Source organism: Peromyscus californicus, unplaced genomic scaffold (assembly GCF_007827085.1).
Source record: "Peromyscus californicus insignis strain IS unplaced genomic scaffold, ASM782708v3 Scaffold_7__1_contigs__length_154581171, whole genome shotgun sequence".
Lineage (NCBI taxonomy): Eukaryota > Metazoa > Chordata > Mammalia > Rodentia > Cricetidae > Peromyscus > Peromyscus californicus.
Genome location: NW_026294595.1, coordinates 79,180,969 through 79,199,998, shown reverse-complemented (window position 1 = coordinate 79,199,998; position 19,030 = coordinate 79,180,969). Strand labels below are relative to the sequence as shown.

General features: G+C 46.5%; 1 protein-coding gene across 7 annotated transcripts in view; it reads left to right on the top strand.

Annotated features, from left to right (window-relative positions):
* The window catches only part of Kiaa1549l (KIAA1549 like), a 279,877-nt gene extending 261,939 nt beyond the window's left edge, over window positions 1-17,938 (top strand). For all 7 annotated transcript variants that reach the window (XM_052725831.1, XM_052725834.1, XM_052725833.1 and 4 more), the window contains 4 exons: window positions 2,156-2,253; window positions 3,923-4,071; window positions 5,758-5,909; window positions 12,009-17,938. In XM_052725831.1, the coding sequence (XP_052581791.1) occupies window positions 2,156-2,253; window positions 3,923-4,071; window positions 5,758-5,909; window positions 12,009-12,290 (681 nt within the window). In that variant the 3' untranslated portion in view covers window positions 12,291-17,938. The remainder of the gene's footprint in view (window positions 1-2,155; window positions 2,254-3,922; window positions 4,072-5,757; window positions 5,910-12,008) is intronic.
* Window positions 17,939-19,030: the final 1,092 nt, after the last annotated feature.

Genomic DNA, 19,030 nt, shown 5'->3' with positions numbered 1-19,030 from the left:
TCTGCATCTTTTCTTTTTATATTTTCAATTTCCTATTTTTTTCAATTAGTTTTGACTAAGTTCCTCAGTTCTGTTTCCAAGTTTCTTAATTCTCTCTTCATCAATTCTGAATGCACACTTTAATTCCCCAACACTGAGGGCTTTAGCTCAGGAACCCTCTTTCATGTCTGAAAGTTGTTTTTGAGTATGCTATAGCATTCCTGATGACATCTCAATTTGGTCAGTTAATACTTTTTTAAAAAAAATGTATATTTTTTTTAAATTGTGTGGTATGTGCTATGTGAGAATGTGGTTTTTATACATGTAAGCATCATGCCCACTGGGTGTTGGAAAAACCAGAAAAGGTGTTGGAGCTGAGGTTACAGGCAGTTGTGAGCTGTCTGATGTGGGTGCTGGGAACTGGACTCTCGTCCTGTGGAAGAACAGAACAGTATGTGCTCTTAATCATTAGCCATCAGTCCTGCTTGATTAACTCTTCAACAGCATTTCTTACAATATTATATTTTTTTGTTTTATGTCTGGACAGTTGAAACTTGGAAGTCTTTAAAAGTCTGTGTCTGTGCCCTTGGTACTGACGTTCATTCCTCCCTCTGGTACATTGCATCAGCTCCTGTTTGTAGTATAAGCACCTATTTATTTTTTAATTGTACTAATCCTGTGAGCCTACTGTAGAAAGAGAATTTCCAGGTGTTTCCATGTAGACTTTGAAACCTCACCAGTCACCCTCCCAAGGAGAGGCCAGGCTTGCCAGGCACATGCCTACCTCAACCACACTCCCTGTGCTGAAGCCTGAAATCATAATCGGACATCAGTTGCCCGGTTTGTCTTCTGGGAAGTCACATCTTTTGCATTTGCTTCCCACTCACTATTTCCACCTCTGGCATCAGCTCACAGTTTTGTTTTAGTTTGCTGAGATGCAGGGGAGGAAGGGTACCAGAGCTGTCCTGAGCGATTTCCCTTACAGCTCACAATTTTCATGGTGCCTTTCGAAAGTGTGTCTTCTCTGCGGCCTCGCTGCTATTACATGGGTTAGCCCTGACAGGTGTGGTGTTTGCTGTAGTGCTAGAGGGGGGCAGGGGACCTTTTCCAGTTCAAAAGAATCTGTGTTATGGGGTCCCTTTACTGAAGCATTTTATGCTCATGCTTTGGGGTTTAAAGGACTGCCGTCCTGTTCTTTTTGAGAGTCTGATAGGCATGCACACTGTCCTAAAAAGACAAGTTGAGCTCTGTCTACCCCAAGAGCATCTCTAGATTTTCTCTCAATACAGTAGGCCTTGACTGACCCTCTCTGACCCTGTCTGTCTTTCCTGTATCCCCTTGAAGGTTGACTGAAGTCTTTGCTTTGCTTGCAAAGTCCGTGCACACACAGGGCCTTGCCTATCTTCTCAGTAACGCCCTGAGCACAACATTGATGTCTCCACTTCAGAAGAGGACATTGGAGTCCACAGAGGTCACCAGATTTCCCTAGGAGTTGAAAGTCTGTTCATGAGATCCTCCTGCCTCCCCCCCCCTCATCCCCGCAACACACTCCTTTCCCACATTAAACCCGCGTTCCAAGAGAAAGGAAACTGCCCCCGGTCATTCATTCATTTGTTCCATGAGAAAGGAAACTGCCCCGGCCATTCATTCATTTCTTCTTCCGCGCTAACATTTATTGATCTTCTGCTACGCACTATTCCAGGCATGATCTTACTGACAACAAAACTTTGCCCTTAAAACCTCAGATTACAGTCTAGCTGGTGGCAGATAATGAATAAGCAAGGAGCCATATAATTTAGCCAAAAAGTACTCATTTCCTTAGACAGAGAAAAGGGAAGTATGGGGCAGGTTGAATGTTATGAAGGAAGGAGTGATAGGCAGAACCAGGAGAAAATCATGCCAGGAAGAGGGAACAGCATTTGCCAACGCCCGAGGAGGAAAGTGTAAGGCCACTGAATGGCTCTGGGACTACAGTGGTCCAAGCGAACCAGAGCCACAGAGATGAGGGTGCATGGGATGAGCGTGGGGACTGCGGTAAGGAAGATCTGGGGAACACATGTGAGGAAGGACTGAGGGTCTGGCCCCTGGAAGGGTTCTTTCTCCTTAAATAAGAAGCTGTGTGCTGGGGGACGCTGGTTTAAACAGCTCTGTCTCTGATTTGCTTGTCTCTTCACAGGCTTACAGGTTTTCCCAGCTTCCTGAAATGGTCATGGGCTCTCCCCCGCCACCTGTACCTCCCAGGACAGGCCCTGTGGCTGTGGCTTCCCTCAGGCGGTAACACATTCTTTTTGTGGCTTTGAGATATTTGGGGAAGATTTGACCCCCAGGCTGTTTAGTCCTGTGGACAGTCACACCAGTAAACTCACTTCCTTCCCTGTCCCAGTTCAAGGTGTGTCCCCTGCGGCTGGGGCACAGGGGTGTCACGAAGTGGAGACCACACTGAACAATTTGCATGTCTTTCTAAACAGAAAGTCCCTGAGACCCACAATCCAAACCGCCCCACCTTGATTGCCCATACCCTGACCTTGAAGATATGAAAATGACAAGTGTGGCCGCCTCATCCTGTGTTTGCATACCCAGAAGTCCCTTTGTTATTTGTAGGACAGTGTCTCAGGGGCCAGGGAGTAGTGGGCCTGGGCTACCCACTCCCAGTCTTGACTTTTCAGAGAGGCTGAACTCACACATCTCAGCACGAGGCATTTGCTACGCCTTCTCTTTGTTCTTTACTGACACAGACAGCACATGTCTTTAATAAAGTGGGACAAGAAATAGAAAAACCAGGAGCTCTGGGGAAGAATGAACTAATTCTGATACCCAAGCTAGGAATAACCCTGCCCTGGGGAATGCTGGGTCACTGGCCCAGCCTTGCTCCACAACCCTTCCCCAACATACTGGGCAGCCCATCTGTGGGCCACAGGCATGGACTTTGTGCAGATGGTTTTAAAAAAAGGGAGCATCCCTAGGAAAGATGCTATTTTCAGTTCTGACGGTTCAGGGTCGAGCCCGCTTGACATGGCCCCTCAAGGCCAGTGGTGTCCAGGGTGGGGTGGTAAGAAGCTGACTAAGGAGCCGTTGCCTCATCTGCCAAAGGTCTGCCTTGTGATTCATGGCAGACCGCCTTGCTTCTTGGGTCCCTGATGTAACTCTCTAGGATTTCTCAGGAAGGGCTCTCAGCAGAGTGCACAGGGAAAGATCCAGAAGTTTTCCTGGAAAGGATCGTCTGAAGCAGAGCTGTGGGAACAAACAGACAGGGAAGGAGGGATGAGAAAGGGAGATCCCCCACTGACCGCCCCTCCTCCTCCCACCCTACTGTGTTCTCGGATCTCCCAGCCTCCCTGAGGAAGCACGGGGTTCTGAGCTACTTCTGTGTAACTCTCCAGATCAGTTACCCACCTCAGTCCTTCGTGGCAGGTCTGCCGATAGCCATCATCTGTCCATTTCTTCTGCCAATCCCCCACCCCCACCTTCTCCGCCATCTGCCATCCTCACCCACATGAGGATGTCACTTCCTTCATGGAAACCCAGAGCATTAGACCAGGAATGCACTTTAGAGGTAAAGCCATCCATCCCATTGGCTGTTCCTGATGTCATTGCCTCCTAGGTCTACTGTCCCCAGCTAACACCCAGAACTAATTGTCTCGCTGCTTTTACATAGAAATTAAATATTCTCCTGCTTTTACATAGAAATTAAATATTCTCCTACCCAGAACCATCCTTAGAGAACTAACCTCAAACAGGAAAAACAAAAACCGACCCCACTATTGCAGGTCTGGGTGCCTGCTGCCTGTGGACGCCACCAGCAGTCCCATTGTTATTGGTAGCAAGTCAGTCCCAGGACCTCATGAGAACGGGGACTTGATGACGTCAGACCACTTTTCAGTGTATTGTGACTGCTTGGTGCCTGAGGCATGCTCACATCACACGGTCCCTCTGCTCTACTCAGGTCCACATCAGATATCGGCAGCAAGACCCGGATGGCTGAGTCCACAGGACCTGAGCCCGCCCAGTTGCATGACAGTGCCTCGTTTGCCCAGGTGTCCAGAGGTCCCGTGTCGGTGACGCAGTTGGATCAATCGGCTTTAAATTACTCAGGTGAGCAGAGGAGAGGAAGCCTGTTCCCTGTGTGGAGCCCTCTCCCCAATCTACACAAACTGCCGCTGTCAGGACCCAGAGCCACCACAGGTCTGGGTCCTCTGACTTCACTAGTGTTGACCAGAGGAACTACTGGTTTTATTTCTTAAAAAAAAAAAAAAAAAAAAAAAAAAAAAAAAAAAAAAAAAGGCTGAAACCATGCAAAATACCTAGTTATGCTAACGTCAAAATGATGTTGATATTTTGTCATATTTCAGGTTTCTGTTTATTTTACCTTCACAGTATGACACATATAGCCATTTTTCCCCCGAGGACCATGGTCCTCGGGCCATGGGTTTTAGACCTGTGTTGTGTTATGTACCTATTTAAAAGTATGTGCTAATTCTATATGTATTTTAAATTTGCATAAATCATATACTACCCATTCCTTTTGCACTGATTTCTTAACTCGATATTGTTGCAGTATTTCTCCAGATGGCTGTATGAGCACAGGCTAGCCACTCATTCCATCGCCATCCTTCCCATCATGTTCTGTGACATGATCTGCAACAGTCCATTCCTTTGATGGACATAAGGGGCATTTCCAGTTGTTTGTGGTTTTTGTTTTGTTTTGTTTTGTTTTGTTCTGTCAAACTGACAGACAATGACAAATGGAGCTGGAGGTTTGCACATGCCCTAGTTTGTATGTGACCTGGTTGAATTTTTATTGTATACATGCCATGCCTTTATGGTTAAACCTGCTAGCACCAGTTGCCAACCATTTGTGGTTTCCAGGAATTCCTCTGGTTAAATCCATTCCTTTTGACTGTTTTTGTTAAATCTTTAAAACCGCACGTCCTCCTGGGAAGAAAGCACCTGCATCCAAGGTGTCCTTTCCTCTGAACAGGTCAAGGCTATTAGGGTAGGATGAGGGAGAGGATGGGGGCTCTATACGGGGAGTTGGACCTCCAAAGCCTAGAAAGCTGGTCTGAGCCACAACAGATGATGCCTGCCATATTGACTAGGCAGGTGATGGGGGCCGGGGTTACAGAATGAGGCCTCCTACTTCCTCCCCAGTGACCTTCCCCTCGCATCCTCTAACCTGGACCAACGTCAGAGTCCTCCCTAGATTTCCAGCTTCCTGAGGTAGACTTCATGCATGTGCAGTGGGAAGGACTGGACTCTACTCCCTCTTTAGGAGGATGGGGAAAATGAGGCACTGCTAGCCCGTGAAGCAGCCGGAGAAGTGGGGAAAAAAAAGTGGATGTAGCACCCACCCCTGCAAAGAGGGCACACAGCCTGGATCTCAGCTCCACTTGGTCTCTGTGCCAGATACCCTGAGTAGGGCACCACCTGCTCCCCTTGGCAGTCACCGTGACCTTGGAAGAGCTCCACTAAGGAGAGCCAGGTGCCCTCCACCTCAGCCACCCTCTTTGCTGATGCATTACCCAGAGTTTCAGCCACCCCAGCAGGGCTCTGCTCTGCATTAGATGGAGTCTCTGTACCCAGCATCTCCTCTGCCCTATATAGAGCTGCTTAATATTATAGCCAAGAACATGCTCTTCACCTCAGGCCTGATTTGCTGAGATTTTGGGCCCAGCAGGCAGCCAGGTGGTCTATGAAATGGGGTTTAGCTGGCTCTTGCGGGTAGGGGTCTGGATCCAGAGCCCAGACTCTCCTGACCTCCCACCCACTTCCTCTGTCCAGGTAACACAGTGCCAGCGGTGTTTGCCATCCCAGCTGCCAACAGACCTGGCTTCACCGGCTACTTCATCCCAACACCTCCCTCATCCTACAGGAGTCAAGCCTGGATGTCCTATGCAGGAGAGAATGAGCTCCCAAGCCAGTGGGCTGATTCGGTGAGATCCTTGATGATGCTCTCATAAAACCTCCCTTGCTGGGCACACCTCTAGGAGAAAATGAGATGAAAGACAGAGACTAGGCTTTGGTTCTCTCAGGACCCCTCCCACCACGCCAGTGGATGAGACCAGCCATTTTGAGGGAGGTAGTGCGTAGAGGCATGTGACCTCTGATGGAGGAATTTGAGACATTTCCTAGTACACATTCTACCTCTTCCTAGCAGGGTGACCATAACCAAATAAGTTTTATAGTAATAACTAGCATCTGTTTAGTATTTTCTATATGCCAGACCCCGTCTTGATGTTCCATTAGACTGTCATATTTAATCTTCACAACAATTTGATCAAGTGAGTTTTAGAACTCCCATGACTGCTCCCAGCTTGCAGATAAGGAACTGAGGCTTAGTCACGTGACACAATGTCTAAGACCACACATCTGGAGAAGAGCCAAGGCCAGAGTTCAGACCAGCCTAGCTCCATCGTGTCTATAAAATGTATTTCTTTGAACTGTCACATTCTACAAGGTTTTAGATCAAAAGTCAGCAAAAGAAGCCTCGGAAACCCTGAAAGCACCATGTGGCAGATCCTAAGACTTCCTGCTGACCTCCGCACAAGCGTTTGTTTGTCCCAGTCCTTTGATATCGCCCTTCACTCCCCTCATAGCTGTGTGACACAGATATACCTGTCTTTGGGCTTTCTGGATGTGGCCACCTACGGTGTCTGTAGTGGGCTGTCTGGTCCCTGAGTGAGCTCACTGGTACAGATGAGAAAGGCAGGTTACTCCCCGAGCTGAACCTGACATTCCCTGCGTGTTAGTCACTTTCTGTATTGGTCTCTGCCTTTAGAATAAATTCCTAGCTTTGGAAAATGCCTTGATACAGGAGTCTGGCAGTATCCCTGTCCAAACCTCTGAGGTCACCATACCCTGCAGCCTGAGTTCCAACACCAGAGGGGTGATCCTATGTATAAACTTCCCTGCTGTCCAAAGCTTACTTCTTTGGTTTCTAAAACATAAAAATACAGGCCACATTGCATATGAAGTATTTCTGAAATGAACGCTCTCTGTTCCTTCTCCTTTCAAGTGAGTATAGTCTGACTGAATGGTTCTCTATGAGAGGTTCAGCATCCTTATGAAGTTCCACGGTTCTCAGGAGGCATTTGGAGGCTGGACCTTAACAGTCTGAGGATTCTGGCCTTTTTGTTAAGTATTACAAACTATTACTATCTGGACTTGATACTACAGCTTAATGTGCTTGTTCTTTGCATGAACTTCCTCCTGGCTGGTACTTTATGCTGTCAATATCTCCACATCTTCACATGGGCCTTTCCTAATGTGTTATTCTCTGCAAATGAAACATTGAACTCATTCAGATTGTTTTCAGAGTTGGAGTAAGTAAGCTCTGAGAGAGGAACTAGAGAGATTTCCTGCTGTTGGGTCAGTGGGTCTAACCAGGGACGTCATAGCATGTTGTTAGGCCAGTGGGTCTAACCTGGGACCTCATAGCATCTGTTTGGGTAGTTGTGGAAGACTCATCTTTACCTTTCTTTCTGGGTTTTGTTGTTTTGTCTCTTTTTTTCCCATTCTTTTTGTTTGTTTTGTTTTTGGAGTTTGAGGATGGTTTTGTTGTTGTTTTGCTTGTTTAGTTGTTGTTTATTTTGAGACAAGGTTTGATTCCTAAGTCCAAACTGGCTTGCAATTCACAATGTACTGTGAGGCCAAGGCCAAACTGTAAACTCCTGCAATCCTTCTAACTTAACGCCCCCTGGTGCTGAGCCCCCGTGTCTGTCTCGCCTTCCTCAGCCCTCCATCGGATTCCCAGATTGTTTTGCATTACCTGCATATCTAAACATTGGGTAGGACCGATCAATTCAGAGCGTGTTTGACCCTGTAAGTCTTAAAATGTAGAAATAATATATGTGCTTTTCAGAGTAACTGATACAGGGCAGGTTGTAAGCCTGCAGCTTGGACAGCTATGTGCTCTGCAGGATTCAAAGGAAATATTTTCCAAATCCTTGATCTTTGCCCTCAAGATGCTCAACACACATAGCTTACCTAGGCTTTCAGCTACATCCAGCTGTCCTTGGGATCACCTCACCTTAGAGAAAAAGGCAAAAGACCTCAGCAAATGCAAACCTAACCTTCCTGACAGGATGACGGAGTCATTCCAGAATCATCCCCAATAGTGTGAAAGCGTTTGAGTTTCCCTGGCTCTTTTTTTTTTTTTTTTTTTTTTTTTTTTTTTTTTTTTTTAAAAAGATTTATTTACTTATAATGTATACAGTGTTCTATCTGCACATATCCCTGCAGGCCAGAAGAGGGCACCAGATCTCATTACAGATGGTTGTGAGCCACCATGCGGTTGCTGGGAATTGAACTCAGGACCTCTGGAAGAGCAGTCAGTGCTCTTAACCTCTGAGCCATCTCTCCAGCCCTCCCTGGCTCTTTTTAATGCTGCAGCCTCGATAGGTCTTTCTTGGGGTCCAGTTACTGCCTGTAGCTCACCTGAGGAGTGTGCCCAGGCCTGGTGCCAACTGTGCTTACTGTACAGGGGATTCAGAGCAAGTGAGAGACAGTACAGGAAGCCCAGAAAGCCAGCTAGAGAAAGACACCCCATTTGGGGTAATTAAAGAGAATTCATGTCCTCTACATTGCTGTGAGAAAAACAAGACCCCCACCTTCACTTGGGTGCCTGACCTTCCTGTTCCCCCAAATTACCTAGACCCAGGATATCACATTGATTTCACCCTTGGTGCTAGATGGAGACACTTCTGGAGGAGGCCTCAGGGTATATTTGTTGATTTCTCATTATTGTGACAAAATAATCTGTCAAGAAGTAATTTAAGGGAAGAAAGATTTGCTTTGGCTAACACTTCAAGAGATCCCATCACGTTGAGGAAGGTGTGACAGCAAGGGGCTGCTGGTCATATTGTGTCTGTAGTCAGGAAGCAGAGTGAACAAGGAGTGAGGCTGGGCTTTAAAACCTCAAGGGTCACCCTCAGTGACCCACTTCATTCAGTAAGGCTCCACCTTCGAAAGATTCCAGAACCTTCCCAAACATCACCACCAGCTGAAGATCAAGTTTAAATACATGAGCCTATGAGGCATAGTTCACGTTCAGAATCACAACATAGACTAACCAGGAGCTTGTGCTGTGATCAATTGGTGATATCTGTCAAGGAATAGTAGTATTTGCAGCCCTGGGTTGCTTGAGTTATCTCCAGTCCCGCCCTGGCCGGCAGCCACTCAGACTCAAACACACAGACACTTATATTATTTAAACTGTTTGGCCTAATGGCTCAGGCTTCTTGCTATCTAGTTTTTATACCTTAAATTAACCCATTTCTATTAATCTATACCTTGCCACGAGGCTCATGGCTTACATCTTGTTTCTCATGGTGGCGGCTGGCAGCATCTCCTTACTCAGCCTTCCACTTCCCAGAATTCTCCTCTCTCTTTGTCCTGCCTATACTTCCTGCCTGGCTACTAGCCAATCAGCACTTTATTTATTAACCAATCAGAGCAATACATTCACAGCATAGAGAACATCCCACAGCAGCCCTGGATTCTGGCCAGCAAAGCATAACGGTGCTTGCCTACAAAGAGACTATTTCCTTATCTTCCCCACTTCTGAGTACTACCAGGGACCACCTCAGTTGGCTGGTTATCTTTCCCTTGCTGGTTCTCGCCACTAGCACCAAGATTTGATGTCACAGAGAAAGGGTCGTGTATTGACTCTCTCCACTCCGGGGCATGCAGTTAGCTAAGTTTGAAATGTAGCAGCTTCCTCCCTACGTGTTTGGAACTTACTGGCCATCCTCCAGTGATTTCCAAACTGTGCCTAGAACCTCAGGCTCTGGGAGACTTCCCATTCTGTGCTAGGCATAATTCCGAGCATGGGGCAAAGCAGTGAGAAGGTGAGGGTGGAGGGAGTTCCGCCCTCACAAAACTGGGGGCCTGGGACAGGTGATGATGGCCCCAGGAGGAATGCCTGCCACTCTAAAGAAACTGTGTGGAACTGTTGGCCTGTGTCAGTCTGGGAAAAGTCCCTAGAAGAATGGAAATGTGAACTGAGATCTGAAAGGCTTCCTGTGTTCCGGCTTTGGTTCTTGGTCAGCTCCAGTCACCTGCGTATTCTTAGCTCTTGTGGTTGGCTGGCTAAGTGGGACAGTCCAACTCTGAGTTTCCTCTAAAGTACAGGGGAAACCTTCCAGCCCCTGTGTGTAGAGACATTAGCAGCTTTTTGCCACTTTATTTTTATTTGCAAGGTCTTGTGATGAAATTTAAAGCCCAAACTCAAGCCCAATTACTTCCTTTGAGTGAATCCTTGCAGCCTCACCTGGGCAACTGAGGTAGCCTCAGAGCTCACCTCTGCCAGATCCACCCCAAATGACCTTGCTGAAGCTGACTTCTCTGCTGACACCCATGAAGGGTTCCCAGTCCATGATCTCAGAAACCTACCTTCTCAAGAGGGACTATCAGAGCGCCCAGCATCCTACCATCTACTCCCCTATCCCAAATGTCTGAATGTTTGTGTCCCTCTACCTGACTCACATTCGGATTTCCACAATGCCAAGGTGATGGCTTTAGGGGATAGGCCTTGGGGAGGTAGTTGGTTTGTGATGGTCAAGCATTTGTGAATAGAATGAATGTTCTTATAAAAGAAACCCCCATAGAGCTTCCCTGCTGCTTCTACCATATGGGTGACAGGAAAAGGCAGCTGTCGAGAACCAGGAAACAGCTTCTTATCAGACATTGGAGTCCCCTTCATGAGTATAAAAATAAATTCCCATTCCTTATCAGCTCCCTGGTCAGTGATATCTTGTTATAGCAACCTGAAGAGGTTAAGACAGCTGCCCTGCTCCATCCTCCCCGGTGGCTCCAGAGAACCTATCTGTTGATGGGGAAGGAGGCCGGGTGTGGTAGGACATGTCTATAGTCCCAGAAGTCAGGAGACAGAGCTGGGAGGACCACCACAGTCACAAGACCAACATGATGGACAGTGAGTTCCAGGTGCTATAGAGACTCAGCCTTTGTTTCTCACAAGTGTGTCCAAGACAATAGGTAGATGCACTAAAGAAGCCCGTGCTCCGTGGACTAGCATTCAGTTGCTTTTAGAGGGGACAGGCTGAGGACACCATTCCCCCCCACCCCTCCATACCCCTGTGCCTTTGCTCTTGTCTTTCCACCTGTCTGGCCTGCCTAGCCTACCTCTTGAACTTGGAAGTGGACTCCCAACACCCGTTCTCTGCCTGCCCTACAGTACTGTGCGCCTGCATCCTCAGTACTCCTTTTCCCAGCATTCCAGCCAGCATCCTGGGATACAAAGGTCTGTGTGGACCAAATACAGCCCACATTTGGTACTGTTTCTGTGAGCAAGCTATTCATAGATTCTAAATCTTTTGCTTGTCTTTATTCCTGGAGACTTCTGTTGTTTAAGAAGAGAATGGTGTGTCTCCTGCTTTTAGTGAAAAGAGATTTTTTTTCAAGAATGTGATAGTGTACCTATATAAAAAAAACACGGTAGTGCACAAATAAATTCCCAGCGCTGGGAGCCAGATGCACCTGGGCAGACCATGGCCCGGTGGCTTGGTGGCTGTTTCCTAAGATGGCGGTGCCCTTTGCTTCAGTGTGCTCACCTAAGAAACAAGGATGACACCTGAGAGGAGGCTGTTGCTGCAGAATTAAACGAGACACTGTGTGAAAATCATTAGGGCTCTATGCATATTAGCTATTAGTAGTAGTAAAAAGCCCCCGAACTCCCTTGCAATAGTTCTGTTTACTCAATTGTACTTAACTTAAAAAGAAAGGCAGGGTCCTTTAACTGTGAGCTCAGGTGTATTCTTAATGTTCTCAGCAAAGTTGAAAAACACCTCTTTAATTCATCCAGCTATCACACTTAGTGAGTTCAAGACAGCTGTTTGCTAAAGAAACTGACTCCAGATTGGAAGGGCTATCGCTGTGATAGCGTATGATTTCAATTCTCCTCTAAACCTCTTTCCTTGACCTCAGTGGCCTCCCGCTTCCAGTATTGAGTGTATCCTGTACCTTGGGCTCCCTCCTAACATGAGTTTCTTCTCCTTTCTCCACCTCCTGTGCAGGTCCCTCTTCCCGGGTACATCGAGGCCTATCCGAGGTCACGTTATCAACAGAGCTCACCCTCCAGGCTCCCTCGCCAGTACAGCCAGCCCACCAACCTTCACCCAAGCCTAGAGCAGGCCCCTGTCCCCTCCACAGCTGCCTCACAGCAGAGCCTGACGGAAAATGAGCCTCCAGACACTCCATTGACCAACATTTCTACCGCAGCCCTCGTGAAGGCTATCCGGGAGGAAGTGGCCAAGCTGGCCAAGAAGCAGACAGACATGTTTGAGTTCCAGGTCTAATGCCTCAACCCTGAGGGAATCTGCACTTGAAGACTGTGAGACAACAAATATGCTTTGGGCTCCTCGGCCCTAACGTGTGGGGGCTCCAGACAATGCATGGGTCTTTCTCATCCTCAGATTCTAAAAATGCCCAGCGGTGGGGCTGCTGGGAAACAGAAAACTTGTGAACAACTGGATTCCGACTCCAGCAGCCAATTGTGGGTCAACAAGTCCCTAGCTGGGACCCTGCGTTTGATGTTCTGTTGGGCTGAATGTGTGAACTGTGGGTGGAATTTCCCTAAGGAGCCCTAGTCGTGAGAGGCTCTAGTTAGCCTGCAGGTTCCTGTCCAATGTCCCATTTTAGTAAATCGCCAGAAGGGAGAGAATGCCTCTCTGTCTTCAGTGACCTCTGCATGTTCTCTTTCTGTGTTAAAGGCAACACAGGAGTGTGATTAACCACCAGACTGTACTCTCTCATTGAGCCATGACCGTGATCGCTTTAAAAATCACCTCTAGTCTGTAAGAGAGATGCTGCCTCTCCAGCCAAGAAACTTGAGTCTCTTTGCTTTTAAAGGCTCATGTTCAAAGTCAAATGAATTGGATGGAAATCAGTTCCAATGGCTGTGCCTATAAATAGTCCTGACTCTCCCTCCCCCCTCCACACACACACCTGTTAATTAAAGGCCAAGAAAGAGAGACAATGAGCCAGAATGGTGGACTTGTGTTGACAGGCTGTTTAAAAGGTGTTGTCATTTTGGAAATAAGGTCTCCTGCAAACTGGATCCAAATGAAAGAGAATCAGTGCTAGGAGGCTTGGGAGCCTGTGAAAGAGAAGCAGTTATTTGTGGAGGTTTCTCTTTGTATTGAAGATGGCCTGAGAACCTGGCCATCAGAGGGAAAAAATAGATACAGCAACTTTAACAAGATGTCTCCTCCATAGTGGAGTCCAGCATGTGCTGTTGAATGGTACAAAGGAAACCATTACAGGTTACGTTCAAGATGGGAAAGATGGATCCACAGTCACCCCACACTGCAGCCTCTGCTTCTAGAAGCTTCGGAATGTAGAAAATCTGAGTTGAGATGAAATGCAAAGCATCTTTTTAAAAGTCTGTGGTGTTCACCAGTTCTCCATGGTGGATGGATGCAGGGGGACATTGGCTGAGATGGCAGGATGCTACCTTGGGATGTAGCTGCTTCATGCTACTCTCCCTGGCATGAAGCATCAGCTTCCAGAGTCCTGGGCAGAAACACTGCCTTGTAGCTCTTGGGTACCAGCCACTGATGACCCCTCTGTGCAAATAGAACTGATTTGGGGTACCATGGGAAGAGGGAACCCTGAGTTTTTTCCCCAATTTTGGGAGCCATATATGATGTCGGGGGCTTATCTGGTGTCTGTTGGAGAATATGGTCCTATCCTGCCTTCACTCATGACCCATCTAGCTTTCAGCTGTACCCATGCCCCTCTGACCACATTTGTCCATTGTCTTCATGAGTTTCTTTGGTCTTTACTGAAAGAAGAGAGAGGAAACAGAGTAGGATTGGAACTGATTAGAATGGGAGATTCCAACTGTCAAAGCACAGACTTTCCCAAGAAGCTGTTTTTACTTCCCTATGGCAAATTGTCCTTTCTGGAATGTTCAGAGATATGTCATGGAATCTCCAGACAAGTCTCTTGTGGGGATGATGTTAGCTAGTGTCCTTTTAGTACTGCTGGTTGATCTTTCATAGTGTTAGTTTTTTGTTACTTAATAAGAAATCAGCTATAAATAAAATGTATTTTTGTAATTCCCATGTGTATATATGGTATATTTCTACCAATGGCCAGTTGTAGTCCAAAACTGAAATCAGCTTGCAGAACACTGTGGACAGTACAAGATTTTGCTGACAGGTTAACACGACGCCTAAGTCTATCCAAACAGGCAATCAATGCACTTGAGTGGACAAAGCCAAAGAAACTCAGCCTTTTCATGCAAATGATGTGAGTCTGATAAAGCCAGATGCATTGTTCCACTTTATCAATAATATCAATGTTTCATCAGTGCAGTGGGATCAACACAGTACTGTGTGGACTTGGTAAATGTTTGGAATATGAGAGAAAAGTTTCTAGACTATAGAGTATGAATGCTTCTAAGCTTTGGGTTCTAGTAACTTCCAGATCATGAATCTAGAGTTAGTGGTGTGGCTCCAGATAGTCAGGACAATGGAGCTACAGCTCACTGAGGGCTTCACAGAACTCCATGAAATATTTAGTTCATTGAGACGATATAGCATGATAAATCAGATACTATTAAACTAGATACTGTGGGTTCAAGAAGTCTATGCGAAGAAAACCTTAAATTAATAAAAAAAAAAATGTGTTCATGTTTTTCCACCATCATTAAAGCCTGCTGGGACTAAGATGTGGTCCCTTCTCTAAAGAGTCTCCTAACTGTATAGAGGTGATTGGTCCCAGGACGGGAGACTATGAGAAGTTCAGATGGTTAATCATCACATAGATGTGAACATGGGGTTCCGTGAGAGCCAAGAGAAGGCAGCAATGAAGTCAAAGTGTCATGGTCTTCCAGACAGGCACAGAAGCCATAGAGGATTTCAGTGACTTGGAAGGAGAAAGCCAACGTCCAGACAAATGAAGGGTTGAGCCCAAGCCTGCTGATCCATGCCCCAGCCTGCTCTCCATTTCACCATGCTGCCTGTACACTTGTTGGAGACACATTTCTTTAACTGTGCCCAGAAATGTAAAAAAATAGGCAAGATTCATGTGGGGGACTCCATAATACTCTTGCCAAAAGAGGGGGCGGGTGATCAATTTTTCCCAGAGAATACCACTGAAGAAACAATGTCCTTGGTTGGAAGCCGGTTGAGGTAACTTACTCATTCAGCACTATGGGTCAAAAAGGCAGGCAAGGATGTACTGACACTCTGTCCGTTCATCAGGTGACCTAATAGGGCAAGAACATAAAGGTCCATTGTGTGGCCTGGTGCCTGTGACCCGAGGCTTATGCAGGAGCAAGATGGCAACTGTGAACTATAGACTGGGAAGTTGCCTCTTGAAGGGTTCAAGGCAACTCACTGTCCCAGGGGAAGTAATGCTGTGTACTTGTTATTTTAAGAGCCCAGGAAAAAAAAAGACAAACACCAAAACATGTAATTTCTAAATAATTTTTAGTCAAGAAAGGAAATTATAAAATCTGTGATTAAAAAGAAAACCTTCTGTGAGAGTAAGTAGAATGGAAGATGTGTGAAATTCTTACATCTAAGTAAAAGAAATACTTCCCTGCGAGGCAAAAATTGAAATGGATAAAAAAAAAATTGATTTCATATAAATGAGCCTCATTTTTTCCACATAACACACAAATGCTCAAAGTTAAGTGTATAATGAATGTAATAGAAGTTTTCAAGTTTGAGAAAAAGATTTGAACTTAGACCTGAATTTAGAATTTGGACTTCCCTTTCAAATTACAGTCCAAGACTCTCAAGGTGTAAGTATAATTTAGCTTGTCACTGACTGGGTCCAAGTATTAGGAGTTAGATTCTGCCATCTAGGCCAACCTCAAAGGTGTTCCAGTCTTGGAACTTCTCAAGGACTAGAAACCTGCTCAGCCTTACTTCAGCGCAGGGGTTGACAGAAAGACACGGGGGGGTAAATTACAGAAGCAAAGGGCCGATGTGGCAAAAGGCAGGTGGCCATTACCCAGCGCTTCTTCCTGATGGCTCTTTCTCCGGCCTTCTCTCCCCTCACCTGCTTTCATCTGCTTCTCTCAACACACCTGAGTCATCCTCTTGCTTCCTCAAACAGCCTACTCACTAGTGCATATGGAACCAAATACACACCTCAGGACTCACACTACACTTTTCCTTCCCAGTGCAGACTGCTCTCGGATTAGCATCTTTGAGTCCCCGTTAGGCAAATGCTTGAGAATCTGGTTCAGTTCATATCTGCCTGTGGCTAAGCTGCCCTCAGGTCAGGTGCCATCCAGTCAGCTGTAAGCAAAGAGAGGGGGTTATGTTCTACAAGTATGGTCCCCAGGTTGACCTGTTTGGCGGGAGCTCTTGTTGAGGGTTGGTACCCAGAGGAAGGAACATAACCAGGGAGCAGGAGCAGGACTCTCTAAAGGAACCTGCCACAGACTGGAACTGACCATACCCCTAAGACCCCACCGGGCAGCCAGCCCTCTCGATACTGCCCCTCACCCCGGGCAAAGCATCTCCCACTTGTACATCAGGTGAGAGTGCACACACTTGAACCCCCTGTAGATGGGCTAGACTACCCCCAGATACTTACCACCCCACCCACACTAGTTCTTGAATACCACTGCTGGGCCCCAGAAGAGATCTCTGACCAAGGCCCAGTTAACTTAGTGTCTTGCTCAGCTCAGCAGACAATACTTGTAAATTGAATTGCATGGTCTTAGCCCAGGTGCTATTATTGTGGTTCCCAGCCACACATTTGCATGGATGAGAAAACTGATGAGCCTCGCCATAGAGTCTCTTTGAAACAAAATTGGTTTCCAGTGAAAGGGATGCTACCATGACTCTGACCTTCTGGCTACAAGAAGTTAGTGTCCTGAGAACTGAAAGGTCTCCTGACTGCTGATGTAAACTGTTACAGAATCCTAGGGGGCAGTAAATACTGAAATGTAGGTGTTTCTGAAAAGGGGTGTTTAGGAAACTAATTGTACCAGAAACAAATTCTCTTAGAAGATGTTGAGTTGCTTTGATTCTGTAGGTTTCAAAAGGAAGGAAGTTTCGAGAAGGTGGAATTTAGCCTCAGAGGTCAAACCCATACTTGAGTCAGAGCCATCCTATTAGAAGTCTAGAACATCCTGATAAATCTAGAGACTAATTGTTTCGTCCTCTGGCCTTGCTCAGGCTCTTGTAAATGATGGAAGGAGGCCATCCAATGTACTTTACATAAATTAACCATGGCCTCACCTTCCTCTCCTTTGTCTCTTCTTTGGGTCTAAACTCATCTCCACCCTCACATAAATTAAGGAGAGAAAAAAAAAGGGAAATGTACCAAACAAAATCAGAGGAGTGTTGTTGGACTGGAAATTTTGAGAAGGTGTAAATACTCTAGAACTTGAGTGACTGACTTTGAACTAGTCTGTGACTCCTCGTGGGTCAAATGGGAAAAATAACATCTGTACTTCCTACCTCCCATGGTGGTTGTGAGGAGCGTGTGCACAATGTGTCTGAACACGGTTTGGAAAGTATACTGGAAGAATTTGCTATTAAAACCTTCCGTTTCAAAGTTCGGTTTGATCCAGCTCCTGCTACCCACTGAGTTAATTTGCGTTGTCATGTGTTCAATGACACAATTTCTTATCAAGGAAAAATAAAGGAATTCTGCAGTTTGTAATCGCCCGCAAAAGTCGGCCCACATGGAGTTGCTGTTAACGCTGTTTGTCGCCTGTGGTTTGGAGGGGACGGAAGTGTTTCCACGTGTGCTTTGACTCTGGGTGGAAAAAACCCAGACTGTGATTCTCTCAAACCACTTTGGATGCATTGGGCAAAGTACCGAAAAGGAGCTTTGAATGTAGCTGTTATTTCAATGCTTTGCTTTCTAATTAACTTTGTACGTCCTTTGCCTCTGCCGGGAACAGAGTGTTCATACGCTGTTAGAATTTTTTATTGTAAAATAAAATGACAAAGGCTTTCATACCCCCAAACCTGCCTGCTTCTCATTCCATCTCCTCCAGATGGTGTAATGGCATCTCTTCCACAACCGATCTGCGCAACAGTGCCTACCGGAAGTTAACTACAGAGCAGGGGCAGACCGCAAGCCCCAGTGAGATCTCAGAAGTCACACCTGCTTGGGCGTGGGAGAATGGGCAAGAAATAGATACTCACTTTTGTCTGGTTCCCATGGCCTCAGACGCAATTGGGGCTCCAGGCAGAAGCCAGTGTCTGTTAGGGTGTGCTTTCCAGAACATAAAGAAGTCCCACAGAGGTCAAGGGCTCCGAGGAGTCCACAGACAGCAATGGTCTTGGGAGATGGGCTTCCAATAATTATCAGTTATGCCTCTGTGTGCAACACACAGCAGTCATGAAGCCTGCCTTGTGTGAGCCCTACCCAGAGACCAGGGGGCTCCTGCATGCCCTGCCCTCTGCCTTTTGCTCGGCTGGGAGATTCAACTCAGAGGTTACGGCCTGAGAATGTGGCTTAGTCCATGAACAAGGCTAACCATATTCTCCCACTAGAAAATGCCAAGACACAGGCTGTTAGCAGCACATGTCCAAACTGGATGGTCAAGACCCAGACAAGTCATGATGGGCTAATTCAAACCAAAGATCTAAGAATCCAGAAAATAAGTAAGAATTAGCCTTGAGACAAGATTGCAGCAGAGGTAAGGAAGCTTGGCTCTTGTAACACAACAGACAACCCTGAATGTTTCTGGGTATCCATATGCCTAATGGTGCGTCACAAACCTTTGCCATTCAAACTCGGGCAGCATCTCCGAGAGCTGCTTTTCACTGCCCCACCCACAACTTGTGGAAATCCTCTTCAGGTCCTTACAAAATACTCAGAGACTCGAGGAGCAGTTTTTAACTCCTCCTCCTGCTCCTCTGTAAAGAGGACTAGGATACCCTTCCATAACTGAACCCAAAGCCACTGTCACATGGCACCAAGGAGAAATAAATGTAGAGTGCCTTTGACAAGGTATTCCGTGGGATAGAGGCTACTGCAGAGACTACATCTATCCAGAAACTGGCGTGGCGGAGGGTTTTCCTACCCCTCCATTTCCTTTTTCCTTCTTCCT